The sequence below is a fragment of the Phyllobates terribilis genome, unplaced genomic scaffold (genome assembly GCF_046119375.1).
Source record: "Phyllobates terribilis strain yellow unplaced genomic scaffold, ASM4611937v1 Scaffold_2__4_contigs__length_985480577, whole genome shotgun sequence".
Classification (NCBI taxonomy): domain Eukaryota; kingdom Metazoa; phylum Chordata; class Amphibia; order Anura; family Dendrobatidae; genus Phyllobates; species Phyllobates terribilis.
The window spans coordinates 18,708,132-18,731,327 of NW_027362762.1; the positions used below are offsets into that span (position 1 = coordinate 18,708,132).

Consider the following 23,196-nt stretch of genomic DNA (forward strand, 5'->3'; position numbering starts at 1 on the left):
GAACACTGATCCCCCCTTCGGCTGTGTCTTTTATGCCGAAGGGAGAGACTTGGCCACACACCCCGGTGAGACATCACGTGGGCGGAGCTCCAGCCTTCATACTTTTATTAGAATATCTGGTTTTTGTGATAATTTCTTGCTGGTTGATCGCAGAAGCCCGAAAGTGATACCATATTTTCTATTATAAATTTACCTTTCTGTAGAAACTACACATGGAGTAGCTGCGGTCTGTAATTCTGGTACTTTTGCGCCACAGCTCCCCGGAGGGGCATACAGCTACGGAAAAAGATACGTATTGTTCCTTAGCTGACCTTGCCACTAAATATAATGGGTCCCATTATCGGACATATGAAACTTCAGATGTTCTATATTTCATGTCTGTGCCGAAAATCGTGGAGTTGCAGCTAGGAATTGTCCTTCGTTATTGTGAGCAGTGTTTGAACTTAACGAGATGTGTCCTCCTCACCCAGGTGTAGATTCATGGCAAGCCTGTGTCACTGGAAAACACACTCACATGCTAATTGGGTTTGCCACCTCTTTGGGCTAGCAGCTGCCTGTTAGCCACTTCTCATGTGTGTGCTAATTTGCATACAGACAGCTGTTTAGATCGTCAGCTTTTCTCCTGTGACAAATACTATAGGGGAGGGGGATGAAAAGGGGCTTGGGGAGAGCGACATTTTCTTAATATCTATGACAGGGGAGAAGGAAGATTTGCAATATTTCCAGGACAACACCCATTTCAACATAGAAAAAAGTTAACTCATCATGTGCCCATACTTTGATTGCTGATATCTCCGCAACAGAGAGGCAAAACCCCCCCCCTTTTCCACCCAACAACAAAAGAGTCTCATCCCGCTCTGAAGACACTTTTACATTGAGCTGTGTCTGGAAAATATTGAAAGGGATGAAGAACTCATTGGAACATCTATGGTCCCTTCAATCAGCTGATCAGCGGGGTATTGAGTGTTAGCTGACCGGTGGGCATCTATCGGTTTTGTAGTCTAGTAGAATCGATTTAATTTAAATAGATATTGTCAAATGTCATTAAAGTCATGTGTCATAAAGATCACGCCACCACTGAGTCCCATAGTTAATGAGAACTATATTTTATTTCTTGCACAAATTCTGAAACAAATTGTTCTCGTTGTGCTCAAGTAAACCCCAGATATTCCCGATACAAGAATTTTCTGGTCCAGTTTAGCTATAGATGAGGATTTAGGTGAATAACGCACACCAGCCATCACGGAGATCAAGCTAAACATTGCTGAGGAAGCAGTAATGGTTTTCTACATAGTAGTTACGTTACACACTAGGAGGCATCCCGAGGAAACAAGCCCTACAATGATAACATTATATGTCTTTTCCTTTGTGTGACTTCCGATGTTTAGCAAGAACGGATTTACGGTTGAAATATTTCCCACATTCTGGGCATGAAAATGGCTTCTCCCCTGTGTGCGTTCTCAGATGTTCAAGAAGACTGATTTTATGGTTGAAACATTTCCCACATTCTGAGCACGAAAATGGCTTCTCCCCCGTGTGACTTTTTAAATGTTCCATAAGATTTGATCTGTGACTAAAACACTTCTCACACTCAGAACATGAATACGGCTTCTCCCCTGTGTGAATTCTTCTATGTGCAACAAGATCTGACTTCTGGGTAAAACATTTCCCACATTCTGAACATGAAAATGGCTTCTCCCCTGTGTGAGTTTTTAGATGCTCCATAAGATGGGATTTCTGACTAAAACATTTCTTACATTCTGAACATGAAAATGGCTTCTCCCCTGTGTGACTTCTCTGATGTCTCCCAAGATGACTTTTAACCCTAAAACATTTTCCACATTCTGAACAGGAGTACGGTTTCTCCCCTGTGTGGATTCTCTCATGTGTAGCAAGACTTGATTTCTGAGTAAAACATTTCCCACATTCAAGACATAGAAATGGTTTCTCTCCTGTGTGAGTGTTCAGATATTCAACAACAATTGATTTAATGTTTAAACATTTCCCACATTCTGAACATGAATACGGCTTCTCTCCTGTGTGAGTTTTTATATGTTTCAAAAGATGTGATTTCTCACTAAAATGTTTATCACATTCTGAACAGGGATACGGCTTCTCTCCTGTGTGAATTCTCTGATGTGCAAGAATTGATTTCCTATTAAAACGCTTCCCACACTCAGAACATGAAAATGGCCTCTCATCCTTGTGAATCCTCTTGTGCGTGGTAAGATTCAATTTATTTTTAAAATATTTCCCACATTCTGAACATGTCAAACTATTATCAAGTCTATGTCCAGAGCTGCTTTTGCCAGTCTGTAATTGATTGTCATCAGCTTCATAATGGGGAGATAAGAGGAGATGTCCATGGGAGCCGCTCATCCACTCTTCACCTGAAAAAAAAATTATAGTCCAATTGGATGATATTTTATATTTTTTATGTGAAATATCTACACAAGCAGGAAATATATCAAAATACAGTCAACAGATCAGAGTTGAACATTTTACATTATATGTCCTGTAAGCATGCAAGTCATTTTTAGCATTGGTGCTCGAACAACCTCATTGTAAAGCGCTGCGGAATATGTTGGCGCTATATAAATAAAGATTATTATTATCTAAGCACATAAGTAAAAAATGTAATAAAATACAATAGTGATAATGAACAGTTTCAGATACGAATATTACAATTCTGTAAGTCTTCTACAAGGTGATTAATGAACACAGAAAAGTTTGGGGACACAATGCTGTCTATTCATAACCACCTTCTGTTTTCTATTATTCAGCCAGTTCTAAAACTTACGATAATTCCACGTATTTTCTACCAGTTCCATCATTCTCCAAACTTTAATGTTGCATAGTATCTAATGCCTTTCATAAGCATAGCTACATTACCAACACTGTCCTTATAACCATGCTCAAGTCCCGCGGCTAATATTATCCCGCTAATAAGTGGAAGCCCCAATACTGACCCTGAGTTACCTCACTAGTAACTGAGACCACATCTAAGGGTGTTCAAATTAATATTCACCCCCATTTCCCATTAAGAAAAATACAGAAAACAAAACAATGGAACAAAAAAATCAAGATTTCTGAAAGGCTCTTACCATTCACCGACTCGGATAAGGGTTCTTCAAGTCCATTTGTTGTGTCACCGTGACCTTCCTGCTAAGATCCCACATTAGACATGAGACAAAAAAGACGAACCGCAGTTTATCTTATATAAGGTGAAGATGAAAAAACAATATGACATAAAAGAATGAGCTCTTCATGTGGTGATCAGACTGGATCAACATTCCACCAAATGTTTTACATATCAACGTAAATCTATCTCTAATTTTCCTGCATGAAATGATCTTGAGTAGACAGTGGTGTTCATTAATAGAATTAGAAGCAGCTGACTGGCATTGTGCAGATATTTCCATCGACACGACAGAACTGTACATTTATCCTCACCAGTTACAGCAACAGCCTAATTCAAATGACCTTTATTTCCAACAAGATGGGGCCCCTCCACATTATTCAAGAGTGGTCCGCGAGTATCTTGATGAAACATTTCCTAATAAATGGATTGGCCGAAGTTAAACAGTGCAAGTTTTTCCCTTGCTGGCAGCACAAGGGGTAATCAGTTCAGTTGATGCCCTGGAGCTCTCCAACCTGTTCAGTGTTGGCCACTCCCCTCTGCTATATACGGTACAGACAAAAGTTTGGACACACCTTCTCATTTAAAGATTTTTCTGTATTTTCATGACTATGAGAATTGTACATTCACACTGAAGGCATCAAAACTATGAATTACCACATGTGGAATTATATACTTAAGATAAAAGTGTGAAACAACTGAAAATATGTCTTATATTCTAGGTTCTTCACAGTAGCCACCTTTTGCTTTGATGACTGCTTTGCACACTCTTGGCATTCTCTTGATGAGCTTCAAGAGGTAGTCACCGGAAATGGTCTTCCAACAATCTTGAAGGAGTTCCCAGAGATGCTTAGCACTTGTTGGCCCTTTTGCCTTCACTCTGCGGTCCAGCTCACCTCAAACCATCTCGATTGGGTTCAGGTCTGGTGACTGTGGAGGCCAGGTCATCTGGCGTAGCACCCCATCACTCTCCTTCTTGGTCAAATAGCCCTTACACAGCCTGGAGGTGTGTTTGGGGTCAATGTCCTGTTGAAAAATAAATGATGGTCCAACTAAACGCAAACCGGATGGAATAGCATGCCGCTGCAAGATGCTGTGGTAGCCATGCTGGTTCAGTTTGCCTTCAGTTTTGAATAAATCCCCAACAGTGTCACCAGCAAAGCCCCCCCACACCATCACACCTCCTCCTCCATGCTTCACGGTGGGAACCAGGCATGTAGAGTCCATCCGTTCACCTTTTCTGTGTCGCACAAAGACACGGTGGTTGGAACCAAAGATCTCAAATTTGGACTCCTCAGACCAAAGCACAGATTTCTACTGCTCTATTGTCCATTCCTTGTGTTCTTTAGCCCAAACAAGTCTCTTCTGCTTGTTGCCTGTCCTTAGCAGTGGTTTCCTAGCAGCTATTTTACCATGAAGGCCTGCTGCACAAAGTCTCCTCTTAACAGTTGTTGTAGAGATGTGTCTGCTGCTAGAACTCTGTGTGGCATTGACCTGGTCTCTAATCTGAGCTGCTGTAACCTGCGATTTCTGAGGCTGGTGACTCGGATAAACTTATCCTCAGAAGCAGAGGTGACTCTTGGTCTTCCTTTCCTGGGGCGGTCCTCATGTGAGCCAGCTTCTTTGTAGCGCTTGATGGTTTTTGCAACTGCACTTGGGGACACTTTCAAAGTTTGCCCAATTTTTCGGACTGACTGACCTTCATTTCTTAAAGTAATGATGGCCACTCGTTTTTATTTCCTTATAATTTGTATTATGGCAAGAAAAAAGCAGCTAACAGTCTATTCAGTAGGACTATCAGCTGTGTATCCACCAAACTTCTGCACAAAACAACTGATGGTCCCAACCCCATTTATAAGGCAAAAAATCCCACTTATTAGACCTGACAGGGCACACCTGTGAAGTGAAGACCATTTCCGGTGACTACCTCTTGAAGCTCATCAAGAGAACGCCAAGAGTGTGTAAAGCAGTCATCAAAGCAAAAGGTGGCTACTTTGAAGAACCTAGAATATAAGACATATTTTCAGTTATTTCACACTTTTTTGTTAAGTATATAATTCCACATGTGGTAATTCATAGTTTTGATGCCTTCAGTGTGAATGTACAATTTTCATAGCCATGAAAATACAGAAAAATCTTTAAATGAGAAGGTGTGTCCAAACTTTTGGTCTGTACTAATATATATATATATATTTTATTTTTTTTTGAAGAGAGAAAGAGAGAGATTCAAGAAATCTCAGCTCCATCTACCTGATGATCCAGGAGGACATTCAGCTTCTCCTCTGGAGGATCCTGGGAATATAGAGGACTGGGACTTCTCTCCGGTGGATTTCCAGAAATCTCAGCTCCATCTACCTGATGATCCAGGAGGACATTCAGCTTCTCCTCTGGAGGATCCTGGGAATATAGAGGACTGGGACTTATCTCCGGTGGATTTCCAGAAATCTCAGCTCCATCTACCTGATGATCCAGGGGGACATTCTGCTTCTCCTCTGGACGATCCTGGGAATATAGAGGACTGGGACTTCTCTCTGGTGGATTTCTCGGACTGGACCCATCTATAGGAAATATACACAGGACTGAATACATCGTCTACATGTGATGATCAGATGATGGGGGAGTCTAGGTGACCTCAGACCCGGCCTCTCCTCTATAATCAGGACGGTCTCCTCTTACCCGGAGATGTGAGGGGCTGGTGATCCTCCATCATGACGTCCTTGTACAGATCCTTGTGTCCTTCTATATACTCCCACTCCTCCATGGAGAAATAGACGGTGACGTCCTGACACCTTATAGGAACCTGACACACACAATGACCCGTCATTAGCAGACCCCTCCCCCGGCGTTATTATATAATGTCCCAGCATTCCCGGCAGCGCTCACCTCTCCGCTCAGCAGCTCAGTGATCCTGTGGGTCAGTTCTAGGATCTTCTGCTCATGTATCAGTGAATGAGGTGGAGGCTCGGTGATGTCACTCGGGGTCCTGCTCCGCCCTCCTGACACACGGGGGGTCACACACTCCCCAGACGACCTCTTCACTACTGTGTGATCCTGTGTATGGGGAGATGCCGATCACTACATCTATTCTAAGGATCCTTCACCTTTCCCGTCATTTCTCTGCTTTATTCCTAGAGATCAGAGTGATGTGATGTGAAGCTCTCACCTCTCCAGTGATCCAGTAGATTATCTCCAGGGTGAGGTCTAATATCCGAGCAGCCATGTGGTCTCTATCCTGCTCCATCTTCGTGAGATCATTGATGGAAAGGCTCATCTTCTATCAAATAAAACTTTAGCTCCTCTTTACCCTAAAGGGAACCTGAAAAAAACAGAAGATCAAGAATTAATGGAAGAATATCTTTTGGGTTCCTTAGACCTGTCCTCTTGACACAGTTCACTATTCCCTCCGGTCACAGACTTTTGTCCATTGATATCATTAAAGTTGGTCGCCTCCTGGATCTCCTTATTCTTTATCAACTGAATATTTTGTGTCTCCAGTTTACAAACGACCTCCTTGTCTCGCCTGCTCTTTGTTTGTGTCCTTTAATGCTCTTACCTGGGACCCCAACTCTTCTTTTGCCAGGGACTACTCATATGTCTTTAACCCCTTCTTGACCTTTGAAGTACATTTATGTCAAAGGTCGTATCCCTACGTTTGATGTGGGCTCAAACGCCGAGCCCGCATCTTGGTGGAGCAGTGCTCAGTCCGCGGCTGTTAACCAGTTCAATCCCCCTGTCAATCTCTGACAGTGGGATTTAATACGCGCCGGCCGAAAAAGCATCATTCATCCCTTTCATTGGCGCGCCCTTCACGTGATGGGTTGTTATGACAGCCATGCCTGATATTACGATACCACTGCAAATGCCGGTCCGTGGTCGGTGTTCGTAGGAGATTGTGATTTCTGCTATACATAGCAGTGCTGATGTCTTGCTATGTATAGCACAAGCGATCAGACGATCACAGTTCTAAGTCCCCTAAGAGGACTATTGAAGACCCTAAATATGAATAAAATAAAAAAACCTTAAAGTTCAAATCATCCCCCTTTTTTTCCCATAAAAAAAAATAAACCCACATATTTGGTATCGCGGCATTCGTAAAAGTTCGATCTATCAAAACGTAAAATAAATTAATACAATTGGCAAACTGCGTAACGAAAGATAATAATCAAAATGCCAGAATTACGTTTTTTTCACTCCGCAACATTGCAATAAAATGCAATCAGAGGCGATCAACGCATCGTATCTACCCCCAAAATGCTCTCAGTAAAAACCTTAGCTCAGGCGCAAATAATAAGCCCTCGCCCAGCGCCAGATCCTGAAAAATGAAAACATAATGGGTCTCAGAAAATGGCAACACAATAAAAAAAATTCTGTCTTACAAATTTTTGATAAGGAGGCTTATTCGCCATGCAATGCTCCTCTGGGAAATTTAATATGCAAATTGCCTCTTCAGAGAAAAAGAGGAGGGGAACTCTTTAGCGCCACCTATTGGAAGCACCAATCCTACAAGTCATTTCATGGCGAATAAGCCTCCTTACTTTGGCATGCCAGAGCCGGTATGTCACTCTCCACAAGGAGAAACGTTACCCCTTAGACCTCAGTCCAGACCTTCTCACCCAGCCAAATTCGTTCTCATACTTTGCGCTGATGAGGGGCAACAGCCCGAAACACCGTGTCTGCAAATTGTGATTCTGATTTGGCTTTTATCCTAAGTCATATTGCACGACTCGTTAAAGGGTTGATTGTGACTTGTAGGATCGCAATGGAAAAATAAAAAAAAGTTATAGCTCTTGGAATAAGAGGAGGAAAAAATGAAAGTGTAAAACGGAAAATCGCAAGGTCATGAAGGGGTTAAAGGTAATATCCAGCAAGGTCAGGTCCCCCAATGTATTTATTCCTAGGGAAATTACCCTACTTAACAAGACATTTTTTATTTTCTAAAGGATTACTGTATATTGCAAACATAATTTTTTAACGTTGGTTGTAACATCTTAATAAGTGGGATACTGGTGGAGGGGGCGTTGTTTTCCCCAGAATAGTTCTCCCACTAATCAGGTCATCACCGTTACATGTAAACACTTTTAGACTTGTGATCCTGGAAAATGTTGGAAATTGTCACTGGTAACCGAGCTCCTCTATAGGGATCACACCAAGTGACAAGCTCAATGACCGAGCATCCTGCCGGACGCTGGAAACCTTTAGAACATTATTATTATTTATTATTATAGCGCCATTTATTCCATGGCACTTTACATGTGAAAAAGGGGTATACATACAAGAACAATTACAATAATCTTGAACACAATGTGACAGCGACTGGTCCAGGAGGAACGAGGACCCTGCCCGCGAGGGCTCACAGTCTATAAGGGATGGGTGAGGATACAGTAGGTGACGGTAGAGCTGGTCGTGCAGTGGTATGGTAGAGCGAGGACCCTGCCCGCGAGGGCTCACAATCTACAGGGGATGGGTGAGGATACAGTAGGTGGGGGTAGAGCTGGTCGTGCAGCGGTATGGTGGAGCGAGGACCCTGCCCGCGAGGGCTCACAGTCTACAAGGGATGGGTGAGGATACAGTACGTGAGGGTAGAGCTGGTCGTGCAGCGGTATGGTGGAGCGAGGACCCTGCCCGCGAGGGCTCACAGTCTACAAGGGATGGGTGAGGATACAGTAGGTGAGGGTAGAGCTGGTCATGCAGCGGTATGGTGGAGCGAGGACCCTGCCCGCGAGGGCTCACAGTCTACAGGGGATGGGTGAGGATACAGTAGATGAGGGTAGAGCTGGTCATGCAGCGGTATGGTGGAGCGAGGACCCTGCCCGCGAGGGCTCACAGTCTACAGGGGATGGGTGAGGATACAGTAGGTGAGGGAAGAGCTGGTCATGCAGCGGTATGGTGGAGCGAGGACCCTGCCCGCGAGGGCTCACAGTCTACAGGGGATGGGTGAGGATACAGTAGGTGAGGGTAGAGCTGGTCAAGCAGTAATGTGGTGGAGCGAGGACCCTGCCCGCGAGGGCTCACAATCTACAAGGGATGGTTGAGGATACAGCAGGTGGGGGTAGAGCTGGTTGTGCAGCGGTGTGGTGGAGCGAGGACCCTGCCCACGAGGGCTCACAGACTACAAGGGATGGGTGCGGATACAGTAGGTGAGGGTAGAGCTGGTCATGCAGCGGTATGGTGGAGCGAGGACCCTGCCCGCGAGGGCTCACAATCTACAGGGGATGGGTGAGGATACAGTAGGTGAGGGTAGGGCTGGTCGTGCAGCGGTATGGTGGAGCGAGGACCCTGCCCGCGAGGGCTCACAGTCTACAAGGGATGGGTGAGGATACAGTAGGTGAGGGTAGAGCTGGTCGTGCAGCGGTATGATGGAGCGAGGACCCTGCCCGCGAGGGCTCACAGTCTACAGGGGATGGGTGAGGATACAGTAGGTGAGGGTAGAGCTGGTCGTGCAGCGGTATGGTGGAGCGAGGACCCTGCCCGCGAGGGCTCACAATCTACAAGGGATGGGTGAGGATACAGTAGGTGAGGGTAGAGCTGGTCATGCAGCGGTATGGTGGAGCGAGGACCCTGCCCGCGAGGGCTCACAGTCTACAAGGGATGGGTGAGGATACAGTAGGTGAGGGTAGAGCTGGTCGTGCAGCTGTATTGTGGAGCGAGGACCCTGCCCGCGAGGGCTCACAGTCTACAAGGGATGGGTGAGGATACAGTAGGTGAGGGTAGAGCTGGTCATGCAGCGGTATGGTGGAGCGAGGACCCTGCCCGCGAGGGCTCACAGTCTACAAGGGATGGGTGAGGATACAGTAGGTGAGGGTAGAGCTGGTCGTGCAGCGGTATGGTGGAGCGAGGACCCTGCCCGCGAGGGCTCACAATCTACAAGGGATGGGTGAGGATACAGTAGGTGAGGGTAGAGCTGGTCGTGCAGCGGTATGGTGGAGCGAGGACCCTGCCCGCGAGGGCTCACAATCTACAAGGGATGGGTGAGGATACCGTAGGTGAGGGTAGAGCTGGTCGTGCAGCGGTATGGTGGAGCGAGGACCCTGCCCGCGAGGGCTCACAATCTACGAGGGATGGGTGAGGATACAATAGGTGGGGGTAGAGCTGGTCGTGCAGCGGTATGGTGGAGCGATGGTTACTGCAGGTTGTAGGCTTGTCGGAAGAGGTGGGTCTTCAGGTTCCTTTTGAAGGTTTCCACGGTCGACGAGAGTCTGATATGTTGGGGTAGAGAGTTCCAGAGTAGGGGGGAAGCACGGGAGAAATCTTGTATGTGATTGTGGGAGGAGGAGATAAGAGGGGAGTAGAGAAGGAGATCATGTGAGGATCGGAGGCTGCGTGCAGGTATGTACCGGGAGACTAGATCACAGATGTATGGGGGAGACAGGTTGTGGATGGCTTTGTATGTCAGGGTTAGGGTTTTGAACTGGAGTCTCTGGGTAATGGGGAGCCAGTGAAGGGATTGACAGAGGGGGGAGGCTGGGGAATAGCGGGGGGCAGGTGGATTAGTCGAGCAGCAGAGTTTAGGATGGATTGGAGGGGTGCGAGAGTGTTAGAAGGGAGGCCACAGAGCAGGAGGTTGCAGTAGTCGAGGCACTAGTCAAGAACATGGTCGCTTAGTTGGTGCAAAGAGGATTTGCCGGCTCCTCCGGCTTCCCTTTTTCCCGAAACCTTCCGGATGTTCTCGGAGCATTGTAAAAAACACAACATAATTACCTTTAGACTGTGTGCACACGTTGCGTTTTTGCTGCGTGTTTTCAGTGATTTGTCACATAACCTAAATGGTTTCCTAGAGCCAGCAAAGCGAATGAGAGTCCAGAGGTCTCGTGCACACGGTGCTTATTTTTAAGTTAAATCTACATCTCGTCAATTCTTGCAGCGTTTTTGCTGACGATTTCACTCGAACTAATCAGCGGGGGGAAAAAAAAAAAAAAATCGGACCCAAAAACACAAGTAAAGAAACGTAGCGAAGATGACCGTTTTTTTGCCACTGCATTTCTCCTGCCAAGAGATGCAGAAATTTCTGCACCAAATACTTAATGTGCACAGGTCCTAAGTGCAGACTGGAAGCATCTTTTCACACTCCGCAAAGAGCCTCCAGAGGAGCAGCTGCTGGAGGGGCCGAGCACATGGCAGGACTTGTCGCCCTCAGGCCCTGTGCGTGCAGTGCTGGCATGGCCGACCTTAGCTATGTGCGACCTCTGCGATCGCAACGGCCGCCGGACTCCAGTTAGGGGCAAATTGGAAAGTTTTTCTTATTTATTATCCCCTCTTCTGCCAGACTTTCTAAGAAATCCGTCATTTTTCTTGCAGAGGGGCGGGGCACTCCAAGGGAGCTAAACTCTGATAGGCTACAAGTTAGAGAGGGAGGGACAAAGGATTGGACACAGCAATGATTGGTCAAGCAGTGTCTTCTGTCTGCAGCTCTGCCAATCAGAATGCAGAAGGCAAAGTGTAAGCATGAGGAGTGAAGGCAGCGGTGAGGATAGAGACGATCTGCCGCCAGTCAGCCCCGGCCTGCTGCACAATGGCCCATGTCTGTGAGCTCAGGAGCCACCACTGGATATTGCTCCTACAGGGCGTCCCTAAAGTCTTGACACACAGGCAAAAATACAGATTTTCAATAAATGACATTTATTAACAACATTTTATGAAGTTATTAAATAACTTCTTCAATATGATTTCCATCATTTGTGATGTAAAGGTCGATGCGCTTTGCAAAATTATAGTTAGTGAGAATTTCGGTGTGTCCAGACGTTAGGGACACCGAGTATTGTGTGAGGAGTCCGGCCACCACCGTCCCTGGAGGAGGAGGAGGCGGCCATCTAATACACAGATACAGGAACTAAATCATAGCGCGAGAGGACGGCGGCCCAGACCTGGATGCTGCTGATCTCCTGCCCGCTGCTTCACATTTACTGTCCACGTATAATGAGGTCCAGCATGCACCCCCTAATATCATCAGATCCCCTCCCCCTTATACTGCAGACAGGAGAGGACTACAAGCTCCAGCATGCCCCCCAACATCATCTGACCCCCTAACCCCTCATACTGCAGACAGGAGAGGACTACAAGCTCCAGCATGCCCCCGACATCATCTGACCCCCTCCCCCCTCATACTGCAGACAGGAGAGGACTACAAGCTCCAGCATGCCCCCGACATCATCTGATCCCCTCCTTCCTCATGCTACAGACAGGAGAGGACTACAAGATCCAGCATGCCCCCGACATCATCTGATCCCCTCCTCCCCTTATACTGCAGACAGGAGAGGACTACAAGCTCCAGCATGCCCCCGACATCATCGGATCCCTTCCCCCCTTATACTGCAGACAGGAGAGGACTACAAGCTCCAGCATGCCCCCGACATCATCTGATCCCCCCTTATGCTGCAGACAGGAGAGGACTACAAGCTCCAGCATGCCCTTGACATCATCTGATCCCCTCCCCCCTTATACTGCAGAGAGGAGAGGACTACAAGCTCCAGCATGCCCCCGACATCATCTGATCCCCTCCCCCCCTTATACTGCAGACAGGAGAGGACTACAAGCTCCAGCATGCCCCCATCATCTGATCCCCTCCCCCCCTTACACTGCAGACAGGAGAGGACTACAAGCTCCAGCATGCCCCCGACATCATCTGACCCCCTCCCCCCTTATACTGCAGACAGGAGAGGACTACAAGCTCCAGCATGCCCCCGACATCATCTGACCCCCTCCCCCCTTATACTGCAGACAGGAGAGGACTACAAGCTCCAGCATGCCCCCGACATCATCTGATCCCCTCCCCCCTTATACTGCAGACAGGAGAGGACTACAAGCTCCAGCATGCCCCCGACATCATCTGACCCCCTCCCCCCTTATACTGCAGACAGGAGAGGACTACAAGCTCCAGCATGCCCCCGACATCATCTGACCCCCTCCCCCCTTATACTGCAGACAGGAGAGGACTACAAGCTCCAGCATGCCCCCGACATCATCTGACCCCCTCCCCCCTTATACTGCAGACAGGAGAGGACTACAAGCTCCAGCATGCCCCCGACATCATCTGATCCCCTCCCCCTTATACTGCAGACAGGAGGGGACTACAAGCTCCAGCATGCCCCCGACATCATCTGATCCCCCCTTATGCTGCAGACAGGAGAGGACTACAAGCTCCAGCATGCCCTTGACATCATCTGATCCCCTCCCCCCTTATACTGCAGAGAGGAGAGGACTACAAGCTCCAGCATGCCCCCGACATCATCTGATCCCCTCCCCCCCTTATACTGCAGACAGGAGAGGACTACAAGCTCCAGCATGCCCCCATCATCTGATCCCCTCCCCCCCTTATACTGCAGACAGGAGAGGACTACAAGCTCCAGCATGCCCCCGACATCATCTGACCCCCTCCCCCCTTATACTGCAGACAGGAGAGGACTACAAGCTCCAGCATGCCCCCGACATCATCTGACCCCCTCCCCCCTTATACTGCAGACAGGAGAGGACTACAAGCTCCAGCATGCCCCCGACATCATCTGATCCCCTCCCCCTTATACTGCAGACAGGAGGGGACTACAAGCTCCAGCATGCCCCCGACATCATCTGACCCACTCCCCCTTATACTGCAGACAGGAGAGGACTACAAGCTCCAGCATGCCCCCGACATCATCTGACCCCCTCCCCCCTTATACTACAGACAGGAGAGGACTACAAGCTCCAGCATGCCCCCGACATCATCTGATCCCCTCCCCCCTTATACTGCAGACAGGAGAGGACTACAAGCTCCAGCATGCCCCCGACATCATCTGACCCCCTCCCCCCTTATACTGCAGACAGGAGAGGACTACAAGCTCCAGCATGCCCCCGACATCATCTGACCCCCTCCCCCTTATACTGCAGACAGGAGAGGACTACAAGCTCCAGCATGCCCCCGACATCATCTGACCCCCTCCCCCTTATACTGCAGACAGGAGAGGACTACAAGCTCCAGCATGCCCCCGACATCATCTGACGCCCTCCCCCCTTATACTGCAGACAGGAGAGGACTACAAGCTCCAGCATACCCCCGACATCATCTGATCCCCTCCCCCTTATACTGCAGACAGGAGGGGACTACAAGCTCCAGCATGCCCCCGACATCATCTGATCCCCTCCCCCCTTATACTGCAGACAGGACAGGACTACAAGCTCCAGCATGCCCCCGACATCATCTGATCCCCTCCCCCCTTATACTGCAGACAGGAGAGCACTACAAGCTCCAGCATGCCCCCGACATCATCTGACCCCCTCCCCCTTATACTGCAGACAGGAGAGGACTACAAGCTCCAGCATGTCCCAAGCATCATCTGATCCCCTCCCCCCTCATACTGCAGACAGGAGAGGACTACAAGCTCCAGCATGCCCCCGACATCATCTGACCCCCTCCCCCCGTATACTACAGACAGTAGAGGACTACAAGATCCAGCATGCCCCCGACATCATCTGACCCCCTCCCCCCTTATACTGCAGACAGGAGAGGACTACAAGCTCCAGCATGCCCCCGACATCATCTGACCCACTCCCCCCTTATACTGCAGACAGGAGAGGACTACAAGCTCCAGCATGCCCCCGACATCATCTGATCCCCTCCCCCTTATACTGCAGACAGGAGGGGACTACAAGCTCCAGCATGCCCCCGACATCATCTGACCCCCTCCCCCTTATACTGCAGACAGGAGAGGACTACAAGCTCCAGCATGCTCACGACATCATCTGATCCCCTCCCCCTTATACTACAGACAGGAGAGGACTACAAGCTCCAGCATGCCCCCGACATCATCTGATCCCCTTCCCCATTATACTGCAGACAGGAGAGGACTACAAGCCCCAGCATGCCCCCGACATCATCTGATCCCCTCCCTCCTCATACTGCAGACAGGAGAGGACTACAAGCTCCAGCATGCCCCCGACATCATCTGACCCCCTCCCCCCCTTATACTGCAGACAGGAGAGGACTACAAGCTCCAGCATGCCCCTGACATAATCTGATCCCCTCCCCCCTTATACTGGAGACAGTAGAGGGCTACAAGCTCCAGCATGCCCCCGACATCATCTGATCCCCTCCCCCCTTATACTGCAGATAGGAGAGGACTACAAGCTCCAGCATGTCCCCGACATCATCTGATCCCCTCCCCCCCTTATGCTGCAGACAGGAGAGGACTACAAGCTCCAGCATGCCCCCGACATCATCTGATCCCCCCTTATGCTGCAGACAGGAGAGGACTACAAGCTCCAGCATGCCCCAGACATCATCTGATCCCCTCCCCTCTTATACTGCAGACATGAGAGGACTACAAGATCCAGCATGCCCGCGACATCATTTGATCCCCCTCACTCCTCATACTGCAGACATGAGAGGACTACAAGATCCAGCATGCCCCCGACATCATCTGATCCCCTCCCCTTATACTACAGACAGTAGAGGACTACAAGCTCCAGCATGCCCCCGACATCATCTGACCCCCTCCCCCCTTATACTACAGACAGGAGAGGACTACAAGCTCCAGCATGCCCCCGACATCATCTGACCCCCTCCCCCCTTATACTACAGACAGTAGAGGACTACAAGCTCCAGCATGCCCCCGACATCATCTGATCCCCTCCCTCCCTCATACTGCAGACAGGAGAGGACTACAAGCTCCAGCATGCCCCCGAAATCATCTGATCCCCTCCTCCCTCATACTGCAGACAGGAGAGGACTACAAGCTCCAGCATTCCCCCGACATCATCTGATCCCCTCCTCCCTCATACTGCAGACAGGAGAGGACTACAAGCTCCAGCATGCCCCCAGCATCATCTGATCCCCTCCCCCCCTTATACTGCAGACAGGAGAGGACTACAAGCTACAGCATGCCCCCGACATCATCTGATCCCCTCCCCCCTTATACAACAGACAGGAGAGGACTACAAGCTCCAGCATGCCTCCGACATCATCTGATCCCTTCCCCCCTTATACTACAGACAGGAGAGGACTACAAGCTCCAGCATGCCCCTGACATCATCTGACCCCCTCCCCCCTTATACTACAGACAGGAGAGGACTACAAGCTCCAGCATGCCCCCGACATCATCTGACCCCCTCACCCCTTATACTGCAGACAGGAGAGGACTACAAGCTCCAGCATGCCCCCAACAACATCTGATCCCCTCCCCCTTATACTGCAGACAGGAGAGGACTACAAGCTCCAGCATGCCCCCGACATCATCTGACCCCCTCCCCCTTATACTGCAGACAGGAGAGGACTACAAGCTCCAGCATGTCCCCGACATCATCTGACCCCCTCCCCCTTATACTGCAGACAGGAGAGGACTACAAGCTCCAGCATGCCCCCTACATCATCTGATCCCCTCCCCCTTATACTGCAGACAGGAGAGGACTACAAGCTCCAGCATGTCCCCGACATCATCTGACCCCCTCCCCCTTATACTGCAGACAGGAGAGGACTACAAGCTCCAGCATGCCCCCATCATCTGACCCCCTCCCTCTTATACTGCAGACAGGAGAGGACTACAAGCTCCAGCATGTCCCCGACATCATCTGACCCCCTCCCCCTTATACTGCAGACAGGAGAGGACTACAAGCTCCAGCATGTCCCAAGCATCATCTGATCCCCTCCCCCCCTCATACTGCAGACAGGAGAGGACTACAAGCTCAAGCATGCCCCCGACATCATCTGATCCCCTCCCCCCCTTATACTGCAGACAGGAGAGGACTACAAGCTCCAGCATGCCCCCGACATCATCTGATCCCCTCCCACTTATACTGCAGACAGGAGAGGACTACAAGCTCCAGCATGCCCCCGACATCATCTGAACCCCTCCCCCTTATACTGCAGACAGGAGAAGACTACAAGCTCCAGCATGCCCCCGACATCATCTGACCCCCTCCCCCCTTATACTGCAGACAGGAGAGGACTACAAGCTCCAGCATGCCCCCAACATCAGCTGATCCCCTCCCCCCTTATACTACAGACCGGAGAGGACTACAAGCTCCAGCATGCCCCCGACATCATCTGATCCCCTCCCACTTATACTGCAGACAGGAGAGGACTACAAGCTCCAGCATGCCCCCGACATCATCTGACCCCCTCCCCCTTATACTGCAGACAGGAGAGGACTACAAGCTCCAGCATGCCCCCGACATCAGCTGATCCCCTCCCCCCTTATACTACAGACAGGAGAGGACTACAAGCTCCAGCATGCCCCCGACATCATCTGACCCCCTCCCCCCTTATACTGCAGACAGGAGAGGACTATAAACTCCAGCATGCCCCCGACATCATCTGATCCCCTCCTCCCTTATACTGCAGACAGGAGAGGACTACAAGCTCCAGCATGCCCCCGACATCATCTGATCCCCTCCCTCCCTCATACTGCAGACAGGAGAGGACTACAAGCTCCAGCATGCCCCCGACATAATCTGATCCCCTCCCCCCTTATACTGCAGACAGGAGAGGACTACAAGCTCCAGCATGCCCCCGACATCATCTGATCCCCTCCCCCCTTATACTACAGACAGGAGAGGACTACAAACTCCAGCATGCCTCCGACATCATCTGATCCCTTCCCCCCTTATACTACAGACAGGAGAGGACTACAAGCTCCAGCATGCCCCCGACATCATCTGACCCCCTCCCCCCTTATACTACAGACAGGAGAGGACTACAAGCTCCAGCATGCCCCCGACATCATCTGATCCCCTTCCCCCTTATACTGCAGACAGGAGAGGACTACAAGCTCCAGCATGTCCCAAGCATCATCTGATCCCCTCCCCCCCTCATACTGCAGACAGGAGAGGACTACAAGCTCAAGCATGCCCCCGACATCATCTGATCCCCTCCCCCTTATACTGCAGACAGGAGAGGACTACAAGCTCCAGCATGCCCCCGACATCATCTGATCCCCTCCCCCCCTTATACTGCAGACAGGAGAGGACTACAAGCTCCAGCATGCCCCGACATCATCTGATCCCCTCCCCCCTTATACTGCAGACAGGAGAGGACTACAAGCTCCAGCATGCCCCCGACATCATCTGACCCCCTCCCCCCTTATACTACAGACAGGAGGGGACTACAAGCTCAAGCATGCCCCCGACATCATCTGATCCCCTCCCCCTTATACTGCAGACAGGAGAGGACTACAAGCTCCAGCATGCCCCCGACATCATCTGATCCCCTCCCCCCCTTATACTGCAGACAGGAGAGGACTACAAGCTCCAGCATGCCCCGACATCATCTGATCCCCTCCCCCCTTATACTGCAGACAGGAGAGGACTACAAGCTCCAGCATGCCCCCGACATCATCTGACCCCCTCCCCCCTTATACTACAGACAGGAGAGGACTACAAGCTCCAGCATGTCCCAAGCATCATCTGATCCCCTCCCCCCCTCATACTGCAGACAGGAGAGGACTACAAGCTCCAGCATGCCCCCGACATCATCTGACCCCCTCCCCCCTTATACTACAGACAGGAGAGGACTACAAGCTCAAGCATGCCCCCGACATCATCTGATCCCCTCCCCCTTATACTACAGACAGGAGAGGACTACAAGCTCCAGCATGTCCCAAGCATCATCTGATCCCCTCCCCCCCTCATACTGCAGACAGGAGAGGACTACAAGCTCCAGCATGCCTCCGACATCATCTGATCCCTTGCCCCCTTATATTACAGACAGGAGAGGACTACAAGCTCCAGCATGCCTCCGACATCATCTGATCCCTTCCCCCCTTATACTACAGACAGGAGAGGACTACAAGCTCCAGCATGCCCCCGACATCATCTGATCCCCTCCCCCCTTATACTACAGACAGGAGAGGACTACAAGCTCCAGCATGCCCCCAACATCATCTGACCCCCTCCCCCTTATACTGCAGACAGGAGAGGACTACAAGCTCCAGCATGTCCCCGACATCATCTGACTCCCTCCCCCTTATACTGCAGACAGGAGAGGACTACAAGCTCCAGCATGCCCCCGACATCATCTGATCCCCTCCCCCCTTATACTACAGACAGGAGAGGACTACAAGCTCCAGCATGCCCCCGACATCATCCGATCCCCTTCCCCCTTATACTGCAGACAGGAGAGGACTACAAGCTCCAGCATGCCCCCGACATCATCTGATCCCCTTCCCCCTTATACTGCAGACAGGAGAGGACTACAAGCTCCAGCATGCCTCCGACATCATCTGATCCCCTCCCCCCCTTATACTGAAGACAGGAGAGGACTACAAGCTCCAGCATGCCCCCAGCATCATCTGATCCCCTTATACTGCAGACAGGAGAGGACTACAAGCTCCAGCATGCCCCCGACATCATGTGATCCCCTCCCCCCCTTATACTGCAGACAGGAGAGGACTACAAGCTCCAGCATGCCCCCGACATCATCTGATCCCCTCCCCCCTTATACTGCAGACAGGAGAGGACTACAAACTCCAGCATGCCCCCGACATCATCTGATCCCCTCCCCCCTTATACTGCAGACAGGAGAGGACTACAAGCTCCAGCATGCCCCCGACATCATCTGATCCCCTCCCCCCTTATACTACAGACAGGAGACGATTACAAGCTCCAGCATGCCCCCGACATCATCTGACTCCCTCCCCCCTTATACTGCAGACAGGAGAGGACTACAAGCTCCAGCATGCCCCCGACATCATCTGACCCCCTCCCCCCTTATACTGCAGACAGGAGAGGACTACAAGCTCCAGCATGCCCCCGACATCATCTGACCCCCTCCCCCCTTATACTGCAGACAGGAGAGGACTACAAGCTCCAGCATGTCCCCGACATCATCAGACCCCCTCCCCCCTTATACTGCAGACAGGAGAGGACTACAAGCTCCAGCATGCCCCCGACATCATCTGATCCCCTCCCCCCCTTATACTGCAGACAGGAGAGGACTACAAGCTCCAGCATGCCCCCAGCATCATCTGATCCCCTCCCCCCCTTATACTGCAGACAGGAGAGGACTACAAGTTCCAGCATGCCCCCGACATCATCTGATCCCCTCCCCCACTTATACTGCAGACAGGAGAGGACTACAAGCTCCAGCATGCCCCCAGCATCATCTGATCCCCTCCCCCCTTATACTGCAGACAGAGAGGACTACAAGCTCCAGCATGCCCCCGACATCATCTGACCCCCTCCCCCCTTATACTACAGACAGGAGAGGACTACAAACTCCAGCATGCCTCCGACATCATCTGATCCCTTCCCCCCTTATACTACAGACAAGAGAGGACTACAAGCTCCAGCATGCCTCCGACATCATCTGACCCCTCCCCCCTTATACTACAGAAAGGAGAGGACTACAAGCTCCAGCATGCCCCCGACATCATCTGACCCCCTCCCCCCTTATACTGCAGACAGGAGAGGACTACAAGCTCCAGCATGCCCCCGACATCATCTGACCCCCTCCCCCTTATACTGCAGACAGGAGAGGACTACAAGCTCCAGCATGTCCCCAACATCATGTGACCCCCTCCCCCCTTATACTACAGACAGGAGAGGACTACAAACTCCAGCATGCCTCCGACATCTTCTGATCCCTTCCCCCCTTATACTACAGACAGGAGAGGACTACAAGCTCCAGCATGCCCCCGACATCATCTGACTCCCTCCCCCCTCATACTGCAGACAGGAGAGGACTACAAGCTCCAGCATGCCCCCGACATCATCTGACCCCCTCCCCCCTTATACTACAGACAGGAGAGGACTACAAACTCCAGCATGCCTCCGACATCTTCTGATCCCCTCCCCCCTTATACTACAGACAGGAGAGGACTACAAGCTCCAGCATGCCCCCGACATCATCTGCCCCCCTCCCCCTTATACCACAGACAGGAGAGGACTACAAGCTCCAGCATGCCCCCAGCATCATCTGATCCCCTCCCCCCATATACTGCAGACAGGAGACGACTACAAGCTCCAGCATGCCCCCGACATCATCTGACCCCCTCCCCCTTATACTGCAGACAGGAGAGGACTACAAGCTCCAGCATGCCCCCGACATCATCTGACCCCCTCCCCCTTATACTGCAGACAGGAGAGGACTACAAGCTCCAGCATGCCCCCGACATCATCTGATCCCCTCCCCCTTATACTGCAGACAGGAGAGGACTACAAGCTCCAGCATGTCCCAAGCATCATCTGATCCCCTCCCCCCCTCATACTGCAGACAGGAGAGGACTACAAGCTCCAGCATGCCCCCGACATCATCTGACCCCCTCCCCCCTTATACTACAGACAGGAGAGGACTACAAGCTCAAGCATGCCCCCGACATCATCTGATCCCCTCCCCCTTATACTACAGACAGGAGAGGACTACAAGCTCCAGCATGTCCCAAGCATCATCTGATCCCCTCCCCCCCTCATACTGCAGACAGGAGAGGACTACAAGCTCCAGCATGCCTCCGACATCATCTGATCCCTTGCCCCCTTATATTACAGACAGGAGAGGACTACAAGCTCCAGCATGCCTCCGACATCATCTGATCCCTTCCCCCCTTATACTACAGACAGGAGAGGACTACAAGCTCCAGCATGCCCCCGACATCATCTGATCCCCTCCCCCCTTATACTACAGACAGGAGAGGACTACAAGCTCCAGCATGCCCCCAACATCATCTGACCCCCTCCCCCTTATACTGCAGACAGGAGAGGACTACAAGCTCCAGCATGTCCCCGACATCATCTGACTCCCTCCCCCTTATACTGCAGACAGGAGAGGACTACAAGCTCCAGCATGCCCCCGACATCATCTGATCCCCTCCCCCCTTATACTACAGACAGGAGAGGACTACAAGCTCCAGCATGCCCCCGACATCATCCGATCCCCTTCCCCCTTATACTGCAGACAGGAGAGGACTACAAGCTCCAGCATGCCCCCGACATCATCTGATCCCCTTCCCCCTTATACTGCAGACAGGAGAGGACTACAAGCTCCAGCATGCCTCCGACATCATCTGATCCCCTCCCCCCCTTATACTGAAGACAGGAGAGGACTACAAGCTCCAGCATGCCCCCAGCATCATCTGATCCCCTTATACTGCAGACAGGAGAGGACTACAAGCTCCAGCATGCCCCCGACATCATGTGATCCCCTCCCCCCCTTATACTGCAGACAGGAGAGGACTACAAGCTCCAGCATGCCCCCGACATCATCTGATCCCCTCCCCCCTTATACTGCAGACAGGAGAGGACTACAAACTCCAGCATGCCCCCGACATCATCTGATCCCCTCCCCCCTTATACTGCAGACAGGAGAGGACTACAAGCTCCAGCATGCCCCCGACATCATCTGATCCCCTCCCCCCTTATACTACAGACAGGAGACGATTACAAGCTCCAGCATGCCCCCGACATCATCTGACTCCCTCCCCCCTTATACTGCAGACAGGAGAGGACTACAAGCTCCAGCATGCCCCCGACATCATCTGACCCCCTCCCCCCTTATACTGCAGACAGGAGAGGACTACAAGCTCCAGCATGCCCCCGACATCATCTGACCCCCTCCCCCCTTATACTGCAGACAGGAGAGGACTACAAGCTCCAGCATGTCCCCGACATCATCAGACCCCCTCCCCCCTTATACTGCAGACAGGAGAGGACTACAAGCTCCAGCATGCCCCCGACATCATCTGATCCCCTCCCCCCCTTATACTGCAGACAGGAGAGGACTACAAGCTCCAGCATGCCCCCAGCATCATCTGATCCCCTCCCCCCCTTATACTGCAGACAGGAGAGGACTACAAGTTCCAGCATGCCCCCGACATCATCTGATCCCCTCCCCCACTTATACTGCAGACAGGAGAGGACTACAAGCTCCAGCATGCCCCCAGCATCATCTGATCCCCTCCCCCCTTATACTGCAGACAGAGAGGACTACAAGCTCCAGCATGCCCCCGACATCATCTGACCCCCTCCCCCCTTATACTACAGACAGGAGAGGACTACAAACTCCAGCATGCCTCCGACATCATCTGATCCCTTCCCCCCTTATACTACAGACAAGAGAGGACTACAAGCTCCAGCATGCCTCCGACATCATCTGACCCCTC

The 23,196-nt window shown here is 51.0% G+C and overlaps 1 protein-coding gene across 2 annotated transcripts in view; it reads right to left on the minus strand.

Annotated features, from left to right (window-relative positions):
• Positions 1-1,090: 1,090 nt before the first annotated feature.
• The window catches only part of LOC141189515 (uncharacterized), a 53,351-nt gene continuing 31,245 nt past the window's right edge, over positions 1,091-23,196 (minus strand). The window contains exons 2-7 of one of the 2 annotated variants that reach the window (XM_073661150.1): positions 6,303-6,455; positions 6,023-6,190; positions 5,816-5,939; positions 5,390-5,697; positions 3,105-3,162; positions 1,091-2,390 (exon numbers count right to left, since the gene is read on the minus strand). In XM_073661150.1, the coding sequence (XP_073517251.1) occupies positions 1,351-2,390; positions 3,105-3,162; positions 5,390-5,697; positions 5,816-5,939; positions 6,023-6,190; positions 6,303-6,410 (1,806 nt within the window). In that variant the 5' untranslated portion in view covers positions 6,411-6,455 and the 3' untranslated portion in view covers positions 1,091-1,350. Of the gene's footprint in view, positions 2,391-3,104; positions 3,166-5,389; positions 5,698-5,815; positions 5,940-6,022; positions 6,191-6,302; positions 6,456-23,196 lie in introns of both variants that reach the window. The other variant, XM_073661149.1, reaches the window with a different exon arrangement.